Here is a 25940-nt window from a genome sequence, read left to right as displayed (position 1 = left end):
CAATGCTGAAACAATCATGTTACAGAAATAGCTTTTTAAGTTGACTGAGAGATAGCAGGCGTACGTCAGTACATATCCCTTTTCGCGCTGCTAAGTTAAAATAATGGCCACTTTTCACACTGATGTACTGAAGCGGGAAATACATACAGTAGCATGATACTGTTATGCATATTATAGGTGTATAATTTTCTTTAGGTTTATAACAGTATGACAAGACTTTAAAATGAATAATGTTGTGTCACACAGTCATATACTGTATCAACAACTCCATGTAACTCTGTTGAGTCATTCCCTTTCTTCACACACACACCTGACTCTAGGTGACATTTGTTCCAAAGGGAAGAAAAAGATGAGACAACAGAATCTTTACCTACAGTTCTCCCATTGACTCTTGCTCAATAAGCTGTGATGACTTTATTTTCTAGTTATGGATGCATTAAGCACCCCACAAAATTCCTCTTTTGTCTAATCATCTATTCAAAGCGCCAATGTACTAAGCTCAAATTTCTCTATCCGCGTCAAAACTTATTTTTTTTTCCATTTCTTCGCACAGACAGAAATGGACTGAGCTTGGTCTGCAGCTTTGAAAGATACAGTATATACTAAAAAATAATGTTTCTATGCCACCATCATTGAAAGTGTCCACCAAGGTCAAGGAATGTTTCATTATAACAAAATGTATTCTTTTCACAGTAAGGCTATTATAAATAATATTACACTAGTCATTTATATATACTAATAAGTTATAAATAAAACAAATACACAATTATAATTAAAACAGAATTATGTGTGACAGGTTTTCCCCCACCCTCTGGGAGATCACGTTATTACATGGCATCATGTGCTGGTTACCTTCTGGTTCACAGAAGCTCTGAGGTTCTGCCGTTGTTAGTGGGGAAGACAGGACAGGCTTTTGATGGTTCTCTCTCAATGGTGCGGCGCCTCCATCTCTTGCAGGCTCCAGAAGTGCCGGTGACAATCCCTGCAGGAGAAACCTCTGATACTCCCCCTGATAGATTTCAATCTCAGGCAGGAGTATTTAAAATAACTGGAACTTTATTTCCAACAGCATACAGAATAAAGTCTTGAACTGATTCCCTTGTCTCTTCCTTCCTCCAGATGGTCCCTAGAATCAACCCTGGGGCTTGAGGCCTATCCTCTTCTCTTCCCTCACCCCCTGGTGTCATGAGGGGTAGCTGTCCCACTCCACTAAGGGAGGGGATGAAATGTAATCAGAGCCCTGAATTCACACTCCCAGCAATCACTCTCTCTCATGGGAGAGAACACCCTAAATGTGGTGGTGCAGCCCCTTAAGTACCATTGGGAAGGGTCCCAGGTCTGAGGCCCTATTGCGCAAAACACAGACCCTAGGCCCACCTCTCCCTGTCACTCAAGGGAGCGGCTTACTGCAGGGGAAACCCCAGATTGGGCCTAACACTGCCTGCACTGATACCAGGGCTTAAGTGTTAGGTAGGATAGATTAGTAGACAAAACAAATACCCAGCTACACACTCCCCCTGGTGGAGAATCCAACGTACTCGCTTGGAACTTACATTTGTGTACCATCCTTTAGCTGGAGCAACCTGGAACAAATGCATAACAATCATACTATAAAAATTTATAGCATACAGTTGATAACACATGCATAACAGTTCATTATGTAGCAGATCTTCTCCTCATTATAGTACCGAGAGTAACTGCACTTCCGGAACCTTTGGACTATTATCCTGTCAGCCCGGCTGAGCTTTGTTAATTTAAGGCTGCAGGTCTGGCCTGGTAGAACCCAAAATAATGGTTCCAGAGAGGGTTGTTCATGGAAATTTACAACTAGGCTGGTGGGTTGTATTGCCTCTGCAGCCTCCTCTGCGGCGAACTCCCCTTCCTCCCACCAGTAATCTACTAGGTCCCTACTGATCGGAAGGGTCCAGATCATGTATGGAACATAACCCTTGAACATGGGGTCACACCATTGCAACACCCTCCTCATACGTGTAGCACCGGTTGAGGACACATTAGACTCAGATTCAGAAGCCGTCCTAGTGGACACTCCCGATGTCTCTGATTTTGTGGACTGGTCTGACCCTGCCTCTGCAAAGATTAAATAGTCTCCCCATTTCCCTCCCTCAGGGTGGTCATCATCGAAATCTTCCCATCTCTCCAGGCCTAAGAAGTCTTGACTACCTTCTGTTTGTTGCCCCTGGTGGTAACAGTCTTAGGCCTGGCAATGTCTATGTGATGGTCAGTATTAACAGTAGGCCTACCTTGACCAGTTACCCTAGCACCTGCTGCTTATCAGTGTCCCCAGGAGCCTTACGCCCTCGGCCCTTAGCTTGCGTGTGGAGCCTCTGTAACAAGAGTCCATTGGGGCTTCACTCCCTGGAGCAGGCATGGCAGTGTCCTCCTCCGCCCTGGCAGTCGCCTCTAGGACCGGAAGGGTGTTGTCGTCCTCCGCATTAGAAGAAATACCGTCCGGTACCTCACCGCTGGATCTCTCTGCTGGAGCCTGGAAGGAAGAAGACTCATCCACACCGCTTTGCTGAATCCTGGCAGTCACATGGTCCTTTCGGCCGGGAGCAGGCATGTCCGACGCCTTCTCTCCGGGAGCGGCCACGGCATTAGTGCTCCTCTGCTGTTCGTGATGCACTGTCGCTCAGGACGACGTCATCTGCACGGGACTCTGCTCCCATTCTATCAGGCAGGTAGGCGCTTCCTCTGCAGTCGTGCTGGAGTGATGCTCCAGCCAGGGGTAGCTCTCCCCATTCACTTCTACTACCAGGAAACCTCCTGCTAGTCGGTATTGGGATACTTTACACCCAGACATTGTAGTGTACAGCTTGGCAGGGTAAAGTTCAGCAGTAATAGTGCTTAGCTCTTCTCTGCTTGCTCACCACGAGGAACTGAGGGTGCAGTAGCTCGCATTCAGCTCCTCCCACAGAGGTGACAGTCTCTTTGGATAGTTACAGTGCCTCCTCCCTAAGGAGCTCAGGCACAATATAACAGGGTGTGGCCTCCGCTTCCACGCCGAGCACCTCACAGCGGGTGGGAGCGAATCCTGCTTTCATGCCGAACCTTATATAGGATTGGCTGGAGGTGAGGTGCAGGTGATCAGCAGCCTTCAGACAGATCACAGCTGCTGACTGGGAGCATGAAAGTCCTGAGTGCAATCCCTGCCAGAGACATCCCTGACTAGGTTGTAAGCTTGACCATTGTTTCAGTCTTTTATACTAATTTTCTCACATCTTCGAGTTCCTTTGTTTTCTTTCATATCTTTACTTTGCATCTGCTTTCTCACTTCTACTTACCGAGATCTTCTCCCTATTAATATTTCATTTCAATCTATTAGACTCTTTATTTTCTCTTGTTTATTTGTACAACTAACCTCTAATATAGTTTTCTGTTTATATAATCCACTTCCCACTCATCCCATGCTATCTCTTCCTCATATCATAATTGAAGCCTCGACATACAATTTTCACTGTTCTCTGAACTCCTCCTAAAGCAACAGTTCAAGCAACATGTTTACCTGTATTTGTTTGTAAATTTTTTATTAAGTAGCTTTGAAGCAGGTTGTCTCCGGAGCTGAACCACGTTGATTTAAGTTCTGGGATTCCGGCTTGCCGAGATAATTACATCCATAGGAGGCAGCTCCGACTGGACTAGTTTGGGATATCAAAATTGCGGTTTAAATGTCCAGTGTCGCACAGGCTAATAGAAAGCCGTCCTCCCTTGTGGCTTCCTATTGGCCCACGTGACACAGGACATTTACACTGCAGCGAGATACCGGCACCCCCTGCTGAGGTACGTATCTCGGGAAGCAGAAGGTCCCTGGGGCTGAAACAACATGGTTCAGCTCTGGAGACCCCCTGCTTCAAATCTATTAAAAAAAAAACATGTCAATAGACAGCTGCTTTAACTCGTATTTTCTTCTCCCTCCTTTTCACTAATAACATTCCTGGCAATAGAGTATTTATTCTGGCAGTTACAGTTTCACTATCCCTTTTTCAATGTCATATTTCAATTTTTTTTGTGCATCAAAGTATTTGTTTTAAAAGTAATACAAACCTTCATTAATTGTGTATCGTGTGTATAAGGGTCGTTATGAGACTTCATAGGTCGTTATGAGACTTCATAGGTCGTTATGAGACTTCATAGGTCGTTATGAGACTTCATAGGTCGTTATGTGACTTCATAGGTCGTTATGTGACTTCATGGTTCATTGTTTAAAATGAAGTTTGACACAATATGTCATGTTGAATACCCAATTTATACAATTTAAATGAAAGCAGAATTCTGGGTATTATTTATTTATAACTAGTATGCGTAAATGTAAACTGTTAGTGTCATATTATTTATATTTGCCATGCTGTGAAAATAACATGCTTTGCTAACCCATAGCTCTATGGGTTACCCGTGCTGCATCAAATAAATTTGGTTAATAGATGCAATCAATTCTGTACTAATATAAACAGACTTTTTACACCAGGTTCAATTTGGTGGATGATTTTGACACTGGTTCAAATATTTGTTTTGTGGAGCACAGATACAACTTTTTGCAGTACATACCATTTAAATATGTGTGCGTCATGCATCTACCATTTCTATGCACGAATTGTGACGGTGAATGGGGTACCCAGGCCAGTAAATAAAGGTATTATGCCCGGCTGGGTGGCCCTGAGTCATATTGGGCATGTAGAGTGTCAGCTCTGCAGCCCACTAATGGCTGCAACTCTGTAATTGTGTTAGAACAGTCTGTGTGTGTCCCGCAAGGTATAAGGGGACCACATGTATAAGTCATGTAACAGAGTTCCCCTCAGTCCTATGGGGTAAATGTGAAGTGTCAGCTCTGCAGCCCACTGCTGGCTGCAAGCCTGTAAATGTGTTAGAATTGTCTGTGTGTGTCCCGCTAAGCATAAGAGGACCACACGTATTATACTAAGTTACATTGTATGAGTGCGGTCACAGTTATGGATTAGTTCCGAGTATTGCAACAATGTTTCACTGCCAAACCGCAAAGAGGAAAAAAGGTTTTTAACTTCAGCCGCTTTTGCACACAGCACAGAAACAGGGAGCAAACTTAGGTTAGGAGTATGCGAGAACTATGAAATTTGGTGTGAGTGCTGCTGGGGTACAAACAGTAAAGCAGTTATGTTTTCCATATTATTAACTTTTATACAAAGTCATGAATGAAAGTTCCTCTCTTTTTAGTGCATTAAAGTTATGAGAGTAAAGAAATTAACATTCAGACAGGTTGGGCAGCGGATACACTGGGGATTCACAAGTACAATATATGCCCATAATTCCGGGGAGTGAATAATGCATACCCTAAGTGCAGACTTCTGAAGCACCCTGCTGATGCGTCGCCGGGCTGTCGGCAGAAGTCCAGACTTAACGAAGACAGTGACAGATCACAGTGTTACTTTAGAAGGATTTATTACAAACAGTTTGCCCAGCAGATGTACAGATGTCCGGGATAGAGGAAGACATTCTGCCGCCGGAGAAGGGGGCTTGGTTAGGTATGCTAAGCGACTCAGGTGTGATGTTAGCGCATGACCCTTGGCATTCCAGGAAGCCCCTTGCCTGGCTGCATGAACTGTTGGCAACTCTGCCATAGGGTTGGAGTTTGATTCCCACATCGAGATTGGCTGCACATAGTACAGATAGGCATGAATAGCTTTAAAAGTCTGTGCAGTCAGTGGGGATGGGAGAGTCATCTAAGATACATTGTGCGGTACAAAGACTATTCTATCGTAACTAAGAATTGTACCCCGCTTCAAGAGTTCGTTAGAACTGAGGATTTGTGAACGAATCCTGCAAGGGCAGAAGGAAAAGATTACTTTCGGTGGAGAAACAAGGGTCGCATATGGCGCCTCTAGCCAAAGAATGTCTCATGGCTCTATTTGCGCACCAACCCCGCTCCTGCGAATTGGTGCCTGGAGACTTTATTTCTGTAAAGTTCGTTCTATGGACATTTTATTTTGTTTTGCCCCATTCCAGTAAGTGTTTATTCGTGTTATTTTGTAAATCAAGCTGTGTGTGTTCTCGTGTAAATAAATCACAATTTATTTTATCTCATGCTTTCTTCAATCAAAGGATCCAGTAATTAAGGTGTTAAAAACATTGGTCTCCCGTGACACCAATGTACTTGACTAAAAACAAGGCATATAGTGAGGAAAGAACGAGGCACACAAGCGCAATATCATTTGCGACGCTTAGTACAGTACATAGGTCCCACTATTTTCCTGTTTTTTAGTGAGGTATCTCTCAGACACTTTCTTTACAAACTTTTAGTTTCTTTACAATAAGGGGGTAGTTATACAAATGCCAAAATGGTCGGTCGGCCATTCGGGCTTTTATTGCACAAAATCTCCTTTTGAAGTCCATTAGAGATTTTGGGCCTCATGCAGAGAGCAGCGCTAACAGGGAAAGCGGCATGTATTGGCGAAATCTGCCTTTAGAAAGGCAGATAATGGCGAGTTTTAAAAAAAGCGCCATTTTTTTTTTCTCTGAAACTCGCCGCGCGGCTGGAGAGAACATAAATCTCTCCAGTGTTGAAAACGGCCGTATTCAGAGAGCAGCGAACGCCATCTAGTGGCTGTTTGCGGCAAAAAAATGGCGCGATTTTCAACATTTTCCTTCGCCAGCAAGAAGCTGGCGCTCGGCGGCCGGTGGGGGAGGAAAAAAAAAACCCCCGATTTTTTCCCCACTAGTTTCAACAGCGCTCATATCGCTGGTTGAAACTCTCCATATGCAGAAAGGATTCTAAATGCAGTTTTATGCCCTTTCTGCATATGGAGAAAAAAACTCTCCATTACAGTTACTTCTTATTCCCCTCTCCAATTTCAAAAAGCGCTGCTCTCTGCATGAGGCCCTTTGTCAGATAACGGCTGCTTTGGAATATATAGAATTCCACCCTATTTATTTTAAACTGCCTGTGTGTTGCAGACAGTCTGAATAATATTTGTTAACTAGTGCTACTTCATAAGACACCTGAGGGCCCATTCACTATACAGTAAGGTGTCTTTCACGCAGCAAGTTGTCCCATGGAATAGCACCACTTAGTAAATATGGGCTTAGATATTTTACTTTCTGTTTCTTGCAATCTCTCTGTATACAGTGTAACCCCTTCCCCTACCTCTAAGGGAAATAGTAGGTAATTAGTGTTATGGTGCTACCTGTAGGCTTACAGAAGACCTAAACATCAGCTTCTGGGGAGCCTGGGGTGACTGGGTGCAGCACATCCACCTATGAGGATACTGTGTAGCAGGATGACTAATCACAACTACAACAGCATGTGCAACAACGCTTTACTGTAGTCCCACAGTAGGAATAATAATAATAATAATAATAATAATAATAATAACACAGACACAACAATAACAATAATGATAATACCTAACCAATGATAATAACACTAGGGGTAATTATCCCCAATAGTACTGATGGTGCCCTGGGCACCTAGAACCTTTCCCCACTAGAACACCTGCAAAGCAACCCATTGGCCCGATGTATGAGGGCAGCGCTACCCTCCCCCTTGTTGTGGTGGTGCACTTCTACCTTCCTGTTATGTGAAGATAACCAGGGGATGCTTCCTGAAGGAGAAGAACCAATGGTAGGGTCCCACCCAGTGGGGTCTCTCACAATAGCCCCTAGGGCTTCACTTCCGGCAGCCACGCAATGTTATCTCTACCAGAGCAAATCCTTTCCCTGCTCTTGTCCTTGTGCTTCTTACTACCAGGAGATCCCTAACGGTTGGCCAGCCCTACAAACTACTCTGAGGTTAAGGGGCTGTCTGGGGCCTAGGGGGATAGTTCTGGCCTAGTCCAGGAAGCTTGACTTGCTCTCTGGTCACTACTTCTTCCACCACTGGCTCTTTCAGTTGTCCTCATGCGGTCTCCAGTCCGCAGAGGAAATTCTGATTCACAAAGGGCATCCTCTTCCGGCCGCGCCAACCACATGATGGCCACTGCGCTATACATAGTCCCATCCTATATGGCTGCACCAACCGCAAGGTGGCCGACGCAACTCCACCGAATCCTCCCGAACAACGAGGCCAATTCTCAAGAGGTGAGGAGGAGAACCCCTCTATAACAATATATCTCTATTTACACTCATGTGTGCTCTGACTAATTTAGGATTTTCTTGCTCTTCTGTAGTCACCATTCCTTGCATTTATTCTCTGTGTATTGCAATCTTTCTGCCCCAACTTGCCTATTTGCTTTCTCTTTCCTTATTTTGCACTCTTTACTTATTCTCTTCAACTCTCTGTCCTTCTTTTACAGTCTGCTTCTAACCAGTTTAGCCAAATTCACTTGACCTTGCAAGCAGTTTTGCTCATGATACTGTATAGTCATTGTATTGAACAGCAAGCAGATTGGTTAATCTGGCAATTTCTATAATGTTGTTGCCATCTCTATTTCTGGATTGCTTTTTCTCATAGTCCATCTCGCACTCCCTTGCAGTCACTCTCTTCTTCACTCCCTTAGTTTACTCTTTGTTTTCATACATATGTTTTATAGAGTTGGGCAACACCGGATGTGTGAAATCAGAACCTACCAGAACCTTCCATTCCAAAACCAAATATAAAAGCAAAACCCTTAAGATTTTTAAACACAAAAAAGGATTTAGAACTAAAACCAGTACACCAGGCTATGTGCCCAAGTTTAGGTGTTTTTTTAAACATCTTCATTAAACATTATAAGTTTTGCAGTCATATTATTTTATTTTCCTTTCATTTTATTATTTTATGGTTATTGTAAGCATTTTTCCTGCGTTTAGCATGCACTATTTTAGCACTTTCCTGCTTATTTTCAATTTTTCCAAACCTACAACCAAACACACCGAGTTTTGGTTAAAACCAAAACACACTTTTTTTAGAACTTAAACCATGTCCAAAATCATAACATTAAAAATCTTTAGAACCGAAACCAGTAAAAGTGCCCACTCTTCATTTATTATTTTCTTGAGACTTGCAAATTACTTATAATGAGTAAAATGCATGTGATAATCACATTTATTTGCTTGTCATGTGTTTTTTCATTTATAAAAATATTTTACGGGGTAAAGTAAAAAGTTTACGAGGTAAAGAAACCTCTTGTTTCCTAGGTACAAAATAATCTAAGAATGTATTACAATTTACCATTGTCTCACACCTTTGTAGCAAGCAAACTCAGGTGCCCTATCATAGTCTCGGAAACAGCACTAACTGATGTAGCCAGACTCACTTATACTGCCGAAAAAGCAAAAATCTGCAGCTCTAGTGATGGTTGCAGCTTCTCCTGGCATTACTGCAGACAGTCTATGACTTTCAAATGGGACCAAACACAGCAAGTGTTCTCCTTAGACGGAGGAAGCCATGGCTGAGATCCTACAGTTTTCCCCGGCAGAAGCAAAAGATAAACTGGCTGCATCATATTTGCAATGCCTTTGGCACAGGCAGCACTCTCACCATGCCAAAGATAACAGCAGATTTCAGCTATTTAAAGAAAGCTGAGGGAATTCAGTGAAAATACATTTATTTGAATATTTAGAAGAAAGACAACTAAGTTGATATTCAAATTATGCAAATCTACCCCCGATTGTTACAATCTATTGAATATTTTAGAAATTAAAAATAAAGTTTAAAGTGGGTAGTTTTCCAATATAATCTGTTGAGTTAATTATTGGAACCATCAGGAAAAAAATGACCAACAGCTAAGAATGCCAACCCTCCTATATTATTGTGTTATCAATGATGGCTGAGGTTTCTTGCTATTGCAAATTTCACAGAGCATACAAAAACATGGTTCTGGTACCATAGCAACAAAGCTTTCTTTTTTCAAGTAAACCATTGTCATCAAAATAATGACCCACTCAATTATGTCACCTAGCCATTCATACGCAGATACCCACAGCACAGCAAACCCAAACATACATGCAACATGTATAACTTATTATTTAATATGTGTTGCTAGAATAAATAATTTGAAACTGTCCAATGGATTTACAAGATTACACATATAGACATGTATATATGTTCCTATGATTGTTCTTGTAGTTTTAAGGATTTAAAGTCTGTATAGTGTTAAAACAACATTCAAAGGTTTTTTTATACAGTAGCACATTAATACCATATTATGTTAGAAGTCTGATTTATGTCTATTTCAGTTTAAACTGATATATACATTTCCCTTTTAACAACATGCTTCAATCAAATCTGTTGTACTCACAAATTACTCATGTATTATTGTATTAGGAAATTTCAACATGTTTTAACAGTAATTGAACAATGTTATGTTTGCCTTTGGTCTTAGGTTTAACTTTATGCATCAATATTTTATAGACAAATGCATTTCACAAGTCAAACATTGTTATTTTGTTCTTCTCATATCATGTAGAAATCTAATTGAAATTCTCTATAGCCCAAGATGTCAATGCAAATACCAGTTTTATGCTCTTGTACAAAATCAAAGTAGGCATTCCAAAAAAATACTGATCTTTGGGGAAATATCCTTTGAAGAAGTAAGACTCGTGATAGTCTTTTCAGCTGGAGAACACTCTATAAGTGGTCTTGCATCTGCATTGAAAATTTAGCAACTCTGACTGGCTCTAATAATAGTACATGGGATAAATTGTTTCAAAGCTCTTACAAAAAGTATTGCTGCCACCTATGGTCATCATTTGGTAATGCTCCAGTGCGTGATTATTATTATTATTATTATTACTGTTATTGCCTACACAGTACAGAAAACAATTCACAAAATATAAATTAGTGAATGTGGATCATGTTTTGTAAAGGTACTGTAAAGTTAGTATTGAAAAAAGTGGCAATATTTTGCATATTCTAATGCTGAATCTACTCATAATATTAGTTTAAAAGAATACTTACATTTTTTTGCTGAAACTGGGCCTTAAATCTACTTTAGATTGCTTAGTTGAATGGAGTACAAAAAAAAGGCATTAGTGCTTTCATTTTAGCATCTACATGATTACCTCTGGTTTAATAAATGATATTCCTTATGCCATATGAAAGGATATAAAGATCTGTGTTATTTTCATGTTTTTTATTACAGCTCATGCCGGCCGTTTAAAGAAAACACCTTGCTATAAATAAAATGTATATTTTCATTTTAAATGTATTTGCCTTTTCATGTGCATTACTGAAATCCTATAGTATGTCTTATCATAACCCTTTCACTTCCAGGGGGCAGTTCCAGCAATGCACTGAACGGCAATGCATTTCATGCCAAAGGGTTAATCAAAAGGCACAATGTTTAAACAAATTGCGGCACTATTTCTCAATTCCATGTCTATCCCACAGGCATAATTAGAACATCTTTAACAAGCATGGACAGAGAATCAAAAGAGTATTATGAAGTGATTATCCAGGCCAAAGATATGGGTGGACAGCTGGGAGGATTAGCTGGAACTACCACTGTTAATATCACTCTCAGTGATGTTAATGACAATCCTCCAAGATTTCCTCAGAGTAAGTATTTGTACCATATTGAACCCCTGGAATATATATTAGATATACAGTTTATATATTGCTTCCATTTTATTAAATACTCCATCTAATTTTAAGTTCCAAGTAAACTAATCAACATGAGTTTCCAGCATCTATTCTGGATTAAATTAACAAAGATGTTGCAGACCATATTAGTCCCACTGGCATACTCATATTGTCTTTGTCGCACACCCTTCTTGCTCGTGCCTGCAGCAGTGTGTACTGTATGTCTGCTGCAATGTGTCGTAATGAGTGATACAGTACATGTCTGCTACATCGGTAACTATTTGGAGTGTATTTTTAAAGCATTTGTGCATGTATTTCTTAAACAGAATCTATTAACAGTTTGCAGTACACAAATGAAAAAGACATATCTATAGCATCAGTGGTAATTATAAGGAACTAATGGGGTAGATCCTCAGAAGTGAGCTAAACGAGGGCAAATAATAGTATGTTACCTAATTAGGTAATGGACATTATTTTTCCTTCATTTAACAGGGATCCTCAAAGCTAATCAAATGCATAGATAAATTCCGTTAGCAACACCACCATCGTTACGTTACCTGCGTTTTCCAATACAATGCACATGCGCATTGGTCACATTTTAAGACGCGTTATTAAGGCAGCGTTATTAACAGAGATTGTCATGTGTGTTACCAAAAGCTAATGCCAATAATAATATTAGAAATGTATCATTTTTATTCTTATTAATGTTTTCCCTTAATTATATGATATATATATATATATATATATATATATATATATATATATATATATATATATATATATATATATATAATGTAATAATGACTGTATAAAGTGTGGGTGTACAATAATGTATATCCATACATTCCTCAACAATATGAATTAATATTTCAGATATATTAATGTATAATTAAAATAAATGAAGCATATCCATCCTTCATTTATTTTATTTGTACATTAATAGAAATGTGATATTATTGTACCACCATACTTTAAACAGTTATTACTACATTATATACAGTACCATATTAGTTCACACAAACATATCACTTTAATCAATAAAAAAATATATAGTTTATGATGTGTTTCAGACATTTATATGATACATTATATATATATATATATACTGGAGAAACAAGAGAAAAAGCGCCCAATCCATGTGTAAAATTTGGTAACAAAATTTTAATAAAAAATCACAAGACAAATGCACACTCACAATTTGTCAATGCAAATTATGCATTGTATGGGTAAACCCATGCGCCAACAAGTAGCTGCTCGCCGAATGTTTATTTCAGTACATCAGACCTCACTGCTACCGGTGCATCACAGTCAGATGTCCCTCTGGAAATTCAGGTATACAGTCTGTTGTTCCAGCATTAGATGCTGTGTGTGGCTCAGGGAATGTCCTCCCTCTCCTGGCAGCAGACGCACGAGCTATTCCACCAAACGTAGCTCCTTGAAACCACGTGGGGCTAGTACACACCCAGGCGCTGTTGAATCTTTCAATTAATAAATATATATATATATATATATATATATATATATATATATATATCTCAAAACAAAAACATTTTTGTAATGAAAGGGTTAAATCATATACTCCTTTTAGGCTATTCTAAAAAATAACTCAATGATAATCAGGGTCTGGATGTTAGTAAGGGCAGCTTTTGGAAGGTGCTAAATATTATAGTCTTATTATCATGTGCTAACATTAATGGAGGTCTGAAGATCACTGTTGTTAGGTAAACTGCTTATTTCCATATGATTTGCATATGAGTAAGCCTAAGGTCCGATAAAATGTAAAGTTCAGGTTTTTTTTAGGAAAATGCCAGGATATCGTAGCATTATGCACCTTTTGGGGATATGCGTTCTGCATATGGATACATTAAATTGAGATAACGGAATGTTAGAACATGTGTGACTTCTGAGAATCTACCCCATAGAAAAAAATTCAGTACGATAGACGCAAATTTCTTAGGACAAATAAACTTGTGCAAGATCATACCTGTTGGTTTTATTAACACATTGAAAGTGGAGAATAATAATGGTAACGTGCAGATTATTATTTTACTGCATGTGAAATGTGGCAATTGTGGGGAATAGGGGAAAGGGATTTAACCATAGCACTACTCTAGTAGTAAGTGACACACCAGAGCATATATTAACACAATTATAATATTATAAATACAGAGGGACTAATGGTCCATCAATTCTATGTTGAGATGAATGTATGAGATAGGGTTCTACCCCATAACATCTCACAAGAAATAAGCCAATATCCCCAGGTGCTGCTTTTGCTGCTTCCAATTACAGCAATGTCCAAAAGTCCACAAGCAGAAGTTAGCAAGTAAAGCCCAACAGAGGTGTGTGACAAACAAACTAATAACAAACAAGGACAAACATACAATGTGAAGTGTTCCCGTGTGTACTGTACAATGTGAAGCGAGCTCAACAGTACCCATATTGCTTCCTGATCCAAGCAAAGCAATTTCAAAGAATGGTCCTGTATATTTTTTCATACAGATGTAGCAAGTCTTACTGTTCTCGGTGCCGGGATGTTCACTGTTCTGGTGCAGCTACTATTCTCACGGCCCTGAGGGCAGCAAGCTGCCCAGGAGAATTAACGCTGTGGGGTTCCATGCATCTCAATGGGACCCCACAGCGTTAATTCTGTTGGGAAATCTGCAGGGAGAGAAATACCTATACTCACCTTTCAGATTAGCTGTGCAGCCATCTGCTGGACAGTGTTACACGTGTCCTGTCTACCCCCTTGATGAAGTAGATCACCAAATATGGCCATATACAGTAGCCTCCCCCTCATGATGTAGAGACGCATATACAGTATTAGGGCATCTATGTAATCTGGGGAGGAAGGAAATACAGCCCTGCAACATACCTGTGCTGCGGGGACACGGCTGAAGACAGAGACGAGGACACGCCTGCAGGCGGCTGCGGAGCTCATCTGAAAGGTGAATATCATATTATCTCTCCCATCAAGTGAAGGATTACCGCTGCAGGGTCCCATTCAACCCTTGCTGTCCTTGTGGCTGCAGAGAGGCCGTGGGTTTCCACATTTTTTCCAGGGCCACTAGTAGAGTAATTCTTGCTACAGTACATCGGTAAATGCATATATCAACATATCATTAATCCAAGAAGCCACAGCACTCACCAAATACTTAAAAAGTTATACATTTAATGCATCCAATTCTGCAAAAGTTAAAATCTGCAATGCATCGAGCCTAAATGGCTCTTTGTCAAGCATATGCAACGTCACACATTGACCTTTGTAGTATTGGATGTATTTAATGTATAACCTTTTAGGTATTTGGTGTGTGCTGTGGCTTCTTGGACGTTAGATCTTTTCTTGAACTGGACAGATGTTCCTGGTTCATCCACTGGCACCCCAGACAGATATGTTGTTTTGTTTGTTTTCAATTTCTTGGATGTCTCAGATTTAAACTTCCTTTTAAAAAATCCTTTCCCATTGATAAATTATGAAAATGCAGGCAAACTTTGCTTTTTGACTTGAGTTTCCAGGTTTGCTTTAACATTTATGGGACAATACAAATGAACTACAACTATACTGTATGTACCTTTAGTTTCCATGCAAATCAGTAGGCTGTACCTGTATGTACCTGTATGTACCTGTATGTAAGTGGTGACATGTTTAGACTGAAAAAGCATGTGGTAAATCTCTTTTCTTCTAGTGAGAGCTGCAGCTCTTAGGTCCTTACTCTGTAAACTGAGATAGTACCGATCGAATAATATCCCACAGAAATTACAGTTTACAAAATAAGGGCCTTAGTGTATAGCGGGGTGAAAAATCTTCATTTTTACCAACCTAACTCCATTATTTTTATTGGATATTGGTCCAGTCATGTTTTCTAACTAAACTTGCAGTGAATTATGCATTTCTACAAAAAGTGGCAACCACGGCTCAATAATCTAATTTTATTGTGACATTTACTGTATTTTGACAATTTACACACATGTTTGTGTGTTTCCACATCCTTCACATTTTTTCTGCATTCACTTATACTTATTCTTTTTAATGTAATTTGATATAATCTCTTGTCTCTTGCATATTCATTTAAAGCTCTTTCACATTCCTGATGTTTGCTTATTTACTGGAGGCAACCATTTTAATATTCAGCCGCTTTGATGACCCATGAAGAATAATATGGCATTGGTGTAATCATTAAAAGTGTATAAAATGGAAAAATAATTTTAGAGAAAGTTTAACTCATTTGTTCTACTACTTTTAACATGTCACTTCCCTGGCTAGTGTAGTTAGTCTGTCCTGAATGTTGACAATCTATTTTCATTCATACAAGGATACTGTTTTAATGTTTTCATTCTTCCTCTGCCTCCCTCAGAGCTCTACCAAATGAGTGTTTTGGAATCAGCACCAGTAAATTCTACTGTTGGAAGAATTCAGGCTATGGACCTGGATGAAGGAATTAATGCAGAGATTAAGTACAGCATTGTGGATGGTGATGGAATGGATGTCTTTGATATCACCACAGATCCCACTTACCAAGCTGGAGTTATCACAGTTAGAAAAGTAATCACTCATGTCTTTACCTATATAATGTCAAATATTCATCATAAATTGTTATCACCAATGTGATAAATAGCATGTTGGTGAGATCTAGTAGGTATACAGTATACATAAATGTTTAACTAATATTTAAAAAAAACACTGGGTCTATAGCACTGATCTGCTTGCAGCGATAGAAAGTTACACGAGTCTCTTCTCTTCTGGGAAATTCCATGCATTGACAAATAGGGCTATTTTAATTGCTGAACTAAGGGGAAAATAGTTAACCTTTGGGGGGTGAATTTTGAGGGGATTAAAAACAAATCCCATACAGTTATTATGAATGTATTAGGAATGGGGCTAAAATACTTGACCTATGCATGCCCTAGATGTCCTAAAGCCCTACTCCCCACTCTTTCAATTAAATAAAAACACAATGAAGGGAGGAGTGGCTCAGTGAGTTAAAGACACAGACTCTACAAACAGTGACACTGAGTTTGATTCAGGGGAACCTGGTTCATATTCCCGGTGTCAGCTCCAGGTGACCTTGGATAAGTCACTTTATCTCCCTCAGGCACCAAAAAACAAGATTATAAATCTATGGGGCAGGGACTATGTCTGTAAAATACATATAAGTATTGTAGAAGAGGAGGGAGCCCCACGCCCCCTAGTGGCACTACTCGGATGATACCGGTATTGTATAACTGTCTTTAACCAAATAAGAAAATCCTTGATCACTGTAGCTGCCAGTTCCTGATGTCCCTTGTAGACATTTAGTCATAAAGAATCACAGTGGTCTGGCCATACCCAATAGCCTCTTGATCGAGGTAGATCTTGTATGAGTATCCAACATAAATCCTCGAGGAAAAACTCACTGTGTGCTGCGTGGGGATGTCTGGCAGCATCGGCGTGCTCCTACCGGAGCGGGTAACAGGATACAAGAGAAGGTAAGGCGGAGCATCTGCCCGATGAGGAAGATAACAGACCGGGACCAGTCAAATCACTGCAAACGCTTTAATGGCATAAAAAGCAACATAGACTCTCTCTTACGCATTTCGCACGGCTAACCGCGCTTTATCAAAGAGTACAAGTAACAGACAGTTCAGCTTAAAATACCCAGCCTGCCCTGCGGAATAGCCAATAGGAGCTCAGTGAGCATTTCATCTCCTACACCTGGTGGAAGGTAAACTCCTCCATGTGGCATGCACCGCCATTTTCTTTCAGTTGCGCATGAGTGAGGCGTGTGCATGCGCAGTGAGGCGCACGAGGCGAAATTCAGCACAGGAGGATCCGTAGGGGACTACAAGCCCCATGACACCTAGGGACATACCACACATGATGCCAGGGAGCCAATGGTGTAGTCTGCAGAACCCAGGGCTGGAGTCCCAGGCAGGTATCATTCTACGAGGGTAGTTGGTGTAGATAGAGCACAGCTGCAGACGCCCTGCAATGTGAAGCAGGGAAAACAAAACCAGGCCACTCCGCAGTAGTATTATCAAAAAGTGTATTAAGCCAGCAAGCACATACAGGGAACAAAAATAGAACAGATAGAACGCACCTACTATTGTACGAAACGCGTAGGTGCGTTCTATCTGTTCTATTTTTGTTCCCTGTATGTGCTTGCTGGCTTAATACACTTTTTGATAATACTACTGCGGAGTGGCCTGGTTTTGTTTTCCCTGCTTCACATTGCAGGGCGTCTGCAGCTGTGCTCTATCTACACCAACTACCCTCCTGGACTTCCTATCTGATGGACTGCACGCTACTGATTCTGAGAGTGCCCCCCCGGATGCGCAGGTAAAGTGCCAATGTGCCTTATCTAAACCCTGCTATTCAATGGACATAGTTCCTTCCTTTATATACTGTTAGGGTGATTATTGTGTACATCACAGTGGCTGTCCCAACTGACTCCACTTGTCACTTCCCCTACAGTTATTACGCATTATTGCTTTATTGAGGGGCACTCCGTCGTCGCCAGACCACCAAGCCTATGGTCTCAATTACAATTATGTTACAGAAGTTACCGGTCTGATTCTGAGCACCACACATACCACATCTCCAGGTATCATTCTACAAGTGCACCAACACTGTACAGCAATGCAAGAAGCACGCCAAAAGGGCGGGGGTATCACTTGGGGACACTTACATGGTAGAGTGGCCAAGGGCCCTGTATAGTACACTTGGACACGGTGTGGGGTACACGGTGGTTGGGAAGGACAATACTCTCAACGAGAGTGAGTATTGTTAAGATCCATATAGAGTATAAGTATACATATGTGCACGTGTTCAGTAAAGACCGTTCTGTTTATACCAGTGAGTATTACTGTGTTGTGTCCTGTGAGGGACTCCTCCTGCTCCGTCGGGATCCCTCTCAGGTGGAGGCATTGCACCACGAGATGTTGTGATATATATATATATGTACCCCAGACTCTCCATGCAGAGGCTTAGGCTCCTGAGGGCCACACAGGTAAATACAGCATTAGTAGCATCTGTATTCACAGGGAATACCTGTTACATTTGGAGGCACTGCTGAGATCAGACCTGGGGTGCCCTATTCAATATCAAATTGTTCTATCTAATTTCCATCATGTCCATGCCATCAAAGCGAGAGGTGCATGACTGGGCCTTAGCGCGCCGTATGTCTCCAAGGCGCGTGGTTGCAGTGGCGGGAGTATCCAATGACACGGACTTATTCGCAGTGCGCAGACAAGAAATTGTCCGGGACTGGCCACCGCCCGGTTGGTAGACTTGAAACTTGATGCTGACGTCCGGGGGACTACTTACCTCCTGCCCTACCTCCGAACGTGACATATGCTCAGAGACTGTTCCCCATGTATTAAACCAACCGGAGCCCTCCGCAGAGGACTGCCTCATGATATATCCTGACGCACAGGTTCCCGAAGAACTGTCCACCAGTACTTGGCCAGCCACTGCCCACTGGTTGACCAGTACTCCTCACAGGGCAAGTCCCCCAAAGGTCTCCTTCACCCGAGTGCTTTAGGAGGAGCCACCAGCTGCCCACCCCCATCGCCCGCTCCTGATAGACTGTCAAAAGTCTCCCACCCATGTTTAGCATCGGGCCTGGAGCTAGTAGTCAGCCCCTAAGTGGAGGTCCTTCCTTGAATGTGACTATACCCCAACTAGTGGAAGCTATAACCATCTCATCTCAAGCACAGAACTACCGGAAACTAAAAGTATTTTCCGGAATCCTACCGACACCTTCAGGAGAAGAAGGGATCGGGACATGGCGGGAACATACCCTCCAAGTAATAGCGGAGTGGTCATGCTCCGAAGCCAGCAAAAGACTGAGATTGGTTGAGTGTCTCCGAGCCCCAGCCTCCCAACTGGTACGGACGCATCATGAAGTGGAAGGAGAAGTTACGACACAGGAGCTGGTGGAAATGCTCACCCAGTCCTAAACAGGAGAAGACGATGAGGATGAGCTGATGGCACAGTTCAAGGCTCTCCGCCAAAAAGAAGGAGAGGACTTGTCTGCCTTCGTCCGCAAAATCCATTGTTTGTCGTTGAAGTGGACCAGTACCGATTCAAACAGCTACTAAAAGGTTTGTTGCCTAGCCACCCCATACCCCGTACCACCTAGCTACATGGAATTACTGCGGCACATCAGAAGACATGAGGTGCAGCTGCACTTTCATGATGCCAAAAAGACCAAGGAACTTCTCAAGAGCGACGCTCCCGTCGCCTCAACCCCAAAGGGTAAGAAAACTTCCACCAGGGAGGAAGAAGTGACACCAAAGTGACGATTCGACATCCCGGATATTGTATGCTATGGCTGCGGACAGAAGGGCCATTTCTCCAGGGAATGCCCCGAGTAAGACAACCCACAAAAAAACCCTCCAAGTAAGGGAAGCTCTGCTAGGTCAATGATCTGCCGCTTACAGATTGCCGAAGTACAGACATCTGAGACCTCCCCGGAGACTTCTGAGTCCTCCGAAGTCCCTCCTGAACCACGTCCCAAGTTGGAGCCTCACCATCGGATGCTTACAGTCAGGTAGGCCCATCTATGCTTCTGCCTTATTGGACACCGTGTCCCAGGTGACCATAAAATACCTACAATTCTACAAACAACACCTCAAACACTACCCCTTGCGGTCGGCGGAACATATGAAGGTGAGGGGGTTAAGTAACGAGGATTACCCCATCGATGGGATTGTAAGGGTTCAACTGGAGATACTCCAACTGAACACAGGCATGAAACACCGCATGCATGTGGAAGCAATTGTATGTCCTGAGCCTCAAGAACAGTGCCAGTACCCAATCATCTTGGGAATGAATACTGATATAGTGCGAGCTGTAATCAGAGCATACTTGAAAGAGACCAATGAATTACCCATGGCCAATCCACTCCTTGACTCTGTACTAAGGGAGGAGTGCAACCGGGTATATGCCTTAGAGCATCACGGGGACCTCTACAATCGTCAACGCAGACTGACGACAATTTTACCAGGGGGAGTGCAACGTATGGACATCTGGTGCTGTTATCCTGATCGAGATGAGACCGACTATCTTTTCTCTCTGGACAGTACCCCTGAGGAAGATGTTCAGAAAGGGTATAGGGTAATACCCAAAGTGAGAGAGTGGACGACTAAAATTCCTCTACGAACCTACGTATATGTTCAGAATATCTCCCCATTCCCGATGGACCTTGATGCAGGACGAAGTTTGGGCCGCATATATCCGGTCAGCCCTGTGGAAACAGTGCCACGGGTGAATGCAGCTGCAGTGGATGAGCAGTTAGTCGACCTGGATTTCAACTTCGGAGATTCGACGCTGCCAACTGTGTGGAAGAGTCGACTGACAGCCAAGTTGAATGAATGAAGGATGGTGTTTTCCACCATTGAGATGGATGTGGATTGCAGTCGCAGCGCTCAACACACCATTAGATTGAGTGACGCCATTCCATGAGCACTCTAGTCGCATCGCCCCCAGTGATGTGGACGATGTAAGGAACGTCCTGAAAGAAATGGAGACCGCTGGGATTTTGACGGAGTCTCTGATCCTTACGCCTAACTCATAGTGGTGGTAAGGAAGAAGAACGGATCCGTAAGACTGTGTTTTGATTATCGAACCCTGAACAAACGTACGGTACCCGACCAATACAACCTTCCTCGCATTGAAGAGATTCTGAATGCTCTAACCGGGAGCCAATGGTTCAGTGTTCTCGACTTACGATCTGGGTACTACCAGGTACCTATGAGTGCAGAGGACCAGGAAAAGACAGCCTTCGTCTGCCCCCTGGGTTTCTACCAATTTACGCGTATGCCCCAAGGTATATGTGTGGCCCCTGCTAACTTCCAGCAACTGATGGAGAAAACTATCGGAGATACGAACCCTCGGGAGTGTCTAGTCTACCTGGACAACATCATTGTCTTCGGGAAGACCCTGGAGGAGCACGAAGAGAGGCTGCTTAAGGTGATAGACCGTCTTGGAAAAGAAGGGTTGAAGTTGTCGCTCGACAAGTGTCAGTTCTGTCACACCTCGGTGACTTACGTGGGGCACATCGTGTCTGCCCAAGGAATTGCCACCGATCCAGCCAAAGTAGAAGCGGTAGTGAATTGGCCTCGTCCTGAGAATGTCACGGAGCTGCGATCATTCTTGGGTTTCTGTGGGTATTACCGTCGTTTCGTGGAAGGGTACTCCAGTCGAGTTAAACCCCTCAACAATCTTTTGAAGATATATCCCGAAGATACGGGACGAAAGGCCACTTCGGCATGTCAGTCGTTCTGCGATAAGTGGATGCCCGAGTGTGAACAGGCCTTTCTGAATTTGAAGAAAAGTCTGACGGAAGCCCCGGTGCTTGCATACGCTGATCCAGAACAACTCTACGTTCTGCACGTCTCAATGGACTGGGCGCAGTCTTACCTCAGAAGCACCCCGAGGGTCTTCAGCCCGTGGCCTACATCAGCCGCAGTCTGAGACCCAGTGAACAAAAATACCCCGTGCACAAGTTAGAGTTTCTGGCTCTCAAATGGGCGATCACGGAAAAGCTCCACGATTACCTTTACGGTGTGACGTTTGAGGTAAGGACGGACAACAATCCCCTCACGTACATTCAGACCTCCACCAAGTTGGAAGCATCAGGTCACCGATGGCTGGCAGCCCTAAACAATTACCAATTCTCTCTGAAATACTGTCACGCTGCGCTCACCACAAACAGGACGGAAGACCGCGGGGCTGAGGTGGGGATTGATAGGCACCGACCCACAACCACGCAGTCCTGTCCGGAATGCATAGTCCTAGTCGTACCGCGTCGTAGGGTTGGAGAGGTCAGGGTAGTCAGGGTACTTGCCGTGTTCCAGGGTTGGAGAGTCCGGGTAGGTAGAGTTTCGTAGCCAAGGTCCTGGGTAATAGAAGGTAGAGTAGTCGAGTAACGAAGCCGGGGTCAAAGTGCTGGAGAGTATAGAAATCCAAGTAACAGGCAGGGTCAAACAGGTCAGACAAAGTACAAGACAAAACTAGACAGCAGCGGTGAGCACAATGCATAAACAGGAGTTTATGCTCAGCAATGAAGGACAGGCAGAAGCAGGTATATATGTGGGAAGGGTCCAATTACCTTGCAGGGGTGTGTACTGGTCCACCAATGGTGTCAGAGAGACACTGATCAAAAACAGCTTGCAATTAGGCTTTCCTGATGCTAGGTCTGGTTGCCGGGCAACCCGCGCGCGTGCGCGATGCGCGTCGCGACGTGATGACGTCATGCGGTTTACTCAGCAAGTCTCCACCTGTGGGAGGCTCCAGCAGCTCCCTCACGTTCTCCTGCTTCCTGGTTGCCGAGCAACCCGTGCGCGTGCGCGATGCGTCTCGCTGAGCTCCGCCATCATGCCGCTGCGCCTGCACTGCCCTGGCAGTGCGTGGGCGCATGACTCTGCCCCGTGGTGCTTCCCTGAGTCGGTCTCCGCGCGGATCAGAGGCAAGTGTGACAGTATCCCCTCCTTGAGGGGAGACCTCCGGGCGAACCAGAGATGGTTTCTCAGGATGCCTACGGTGGAAGGCAGAGATGAGGCGGTTGGCATGTACCTGATGATGAGGAATCCACTCTCTCTCCTCTGGGCCATAGCCTCTCCAGTGTACAAGATATTGTAATCCTCCTCTGGATATTCTGGAGTTGAGAATGGTCTGAACCTCGTATTCTTGTTGGCCCTCTACCAGTATGGTTTGCGGAGGTTTAGATTGTCCTTTGGAGGATGAGTCTTGATGATAAGGTTTGAGAAGGGATGAGTGAAATACAGAAAGAATCCTCATATTTTTTGGCAGTTCAAGCCGATAGGCTACTGGGTTGATCCTTTTGGTGATGCGGAAAGGGCCGATAAAACGTGGTGCCAGTTTGGGTGAAGCTACCTTTAGCCGAATGTTTTTGGTAGATAACCAAACCCTTTGTCCTACAGAGTACCCTGGGACCTCTCTTCGGTGACGATCCGCTTGTCTCTTGTGTAATATACCAGCGTGCTGTAGATTCCGATGGATCTTCTGCCATAGGTCTTGTAAGTGGCGAATCCTGTCCTCTGCGGCCGGGACTCCAGACTTGGAGATGAGGGAAGGAAGTGCCGACGGATGGAAGCCATAGTTGACCATAAATGGTGACTGTCGGGATGATTCGTTCTGTAGATTATTGTGGGAGAATTCTGCCCATGGGAGAAGTTCCGCCCAGTCGTCCTGAGTGTCAGCGATAAAGCACCTCAAAAACTGTTCCAGAGACTGATTGGTGCGTTCCGTCTGTCCATTGGTCTGGGGGTGATATCCTGATGAAAAGTGTAGGGTAACGTCCAGATTTTTACAAAACGCCCTCCAGAACCAGGAGATGAACTGGGATCCTCTATCGGACACTATGACCTGAGGGGACCCATGTAACCTGAAGATCTCCCTGATGAAAACTTCGGATAACATTGGTGCAGTGGGTAACCCCTTCATAGGGATGAAGTGTGCCTGTTTGGAAAATCTGTCCACCACCACAAGTATTGTGTCCATGCCTCTAGATTTGGGCAACTCAACGATGAAGTCCATCGATATATGTGTCCATGGACGTACTGGGATGGGTAGTGGTTGAAGGAGACCTGCTGGTCTGTTGTGTGGCGTCTTGCTTCGAGCACAAGTAGCGCACGTAGCTACGAAGGCTTGTATGTCTCTCCGCATGTAGGGCCACCAGAATGTGCGTTCGATGAACTCAGTAGTTCTTTTGGTGCCAGGATGGCCTGCAGTCTTGGATGAATGTCCCCACTCCATGACTCTCCTCTGGAATTTACGGGGAGTGAACAACCGGTCCTCCGGAACGTTGAGTCCTGCCGGGATGTTGTTCTGAGCCTTAGTAATGTCCGTTAAGGCACTAAAAGTATTTGCAGCCAAAATACAAGTGGAAGGGAGAATGGTCTCCTGTTGATCCACCTTGTTATCCTCTACCAGGAACTGTCGTGACAAGGCGTCGGCTTTAATGTTTTTTGAACCAGGGATGTAGGAAATGAGGAAATTAAAGCGAGTAAAGAATAAGGACCATCTTGCCTGGCGAGATCCTAGTCGCCGTGCTCCCTCAATGTACAGAAGATTCTTATGGTCCGTAAGTATCGTGACTGGCGACTCTGTGCCTTCCAGTAAGTGCCTCCACTCTTCCAAAGCCAGCTTGATAGCGAGGAGCTCCCGGTTACCTACATCGTAATTCCTTTGGGCGGAGGAAAATTTCTTTGAAAAATATGCACAAGGATGAAGTGGAGCTTGAGGATTCTTTCTCTGTGAAAGTATAGCACCTGCTCCTACATCGGAGGCGTCGACCTCCAAAAAAAAAGGTAATGAAGGATCTGGATGGGTTAAGATGGGTGCTGAGGCGAATGCCGTCTTTATTCTCTCGAAAGCCTGGAGGGCCTTCTCAGTCCACTTTGTAGGATCAGCTCCCTTCTGTGTGAGTGCCGTGATGGGTGCTACTACCGATGAGAATCCCTGAATGAACCTCCGGTAGTAGTTAGTGAAACCGAGGAACCTTTGGATGGCCTTGAGGGAGAGGGGACAGGGCCATTCGAGTACCGCCTTGACCTTGGTAGGGTCCATAGCAAGACCGGTATCCGATATGATGTAGCCGAGAAAAGAGGTGGATGTTTGATGGAAATGGCATTTCTCGAGCTTGGCATACAAATTGTTCTCTCTTAAACGCTGCAGGACTTGTTTGACATGCATCATATGTTCCGGCATGGATCTGGAAAAAATTAATATATCGTCCAGGTATACTATAACATGGTGGTCCAGAAGGTCTCTGAAAATGTCGTTGACAAAGTCTTGGAAGACCGCAGGAGCATTACACAATCCAAATGGCATGACCAAGTACTCGTAATGCCCGTCGCGAGTATTGAATGCTGTCTTCCATTCGTCTCCTTCTCTGATTCTAACCAGATTATAGGCTCCTCTGAGGTCCAGTTTGGTGAAGATCCTGGCTCCCTGGAGTTTGTCGAACAATTCGGCTATCAACGGAAGGGGGTAGCGGTTTTTTATGGTGAGTTTGTTGAGGCCCCGGTAATCAATGCAGGGTCTGAGGGTTCCGTCCTTTTTTTTGACGAAAAAAAATCCTGCCCCCGCAGGTGATGAAGATTTCTTAATGAACCCCCTCTGGAGATTCTCCTGAATATATGTTCTCATGGCCTGGGTCTCAGGAATAGATAGTGGGTATGACCCTCCTCTGGGAGGTATGGCCCCGGGTAGAAGATCGATAGGACAGTCGTACGTCCGATGTGGCGGAAGTACCTCTGCTTGACGTTTGTCAAAGACATCGCGGAAATCTTCGTATATCCCCGGCAGCCGTACCCTGTCAGGATCCGTGACCTCCATTCCTGCCACTGCCTTTGGAGCAGACATGCAATGTTCCAAGCAAAAAGAACTCCAACGAAGTGGTGTGGCCTCTGTCCAGTCAATGACAGGATTGTGGATCCGGAGCCA

The 25940-nt window shown here is 43.5% G+C and overlaps 1 protein-coding gene across 1 annotated transcript in view; it reads left to right on the top strand.

Moving 5' to 3' along the window:
- CDH20 (cadherin 20) overlaps positions 1-25940 on the top strand; it is a 107079-nt gene that overhangs the window by 36286 nt on the left and 44853 nt on the right. The window contains exons 5-6 of the mRNA XM_075585889.1: positions 11297-11464; positions 15844-16031. Of these exons, the coding sequence (XP_075442004.1) occupies positions 11297-11464; positions 15844-16031 (356 nt within the window). The remainder of the gene's footprint in view (positions 1-11296; positions 11465-15843; positions 16032-25940) is intronic.

The sequence above is a fragment of the Ascaphus truei genome, chromosome 2, assembly GCF_040206685.1.
Source record: "Ascaphus truei isolate aAscTru1 chromosome 2, aAscTru1.hap1, whole genome shotgun sequence".
Lineage (NCBI taxonomy): Eukaryota > Metazoa > Chordata > Amphibia > Anura > Ascaphidae > Ascaphus > Ascaphus truei.
Note: the sequence above shows the minus strand (reverse complement) of the source record. Positions and strands in the feature narration are given on the sequence as shown.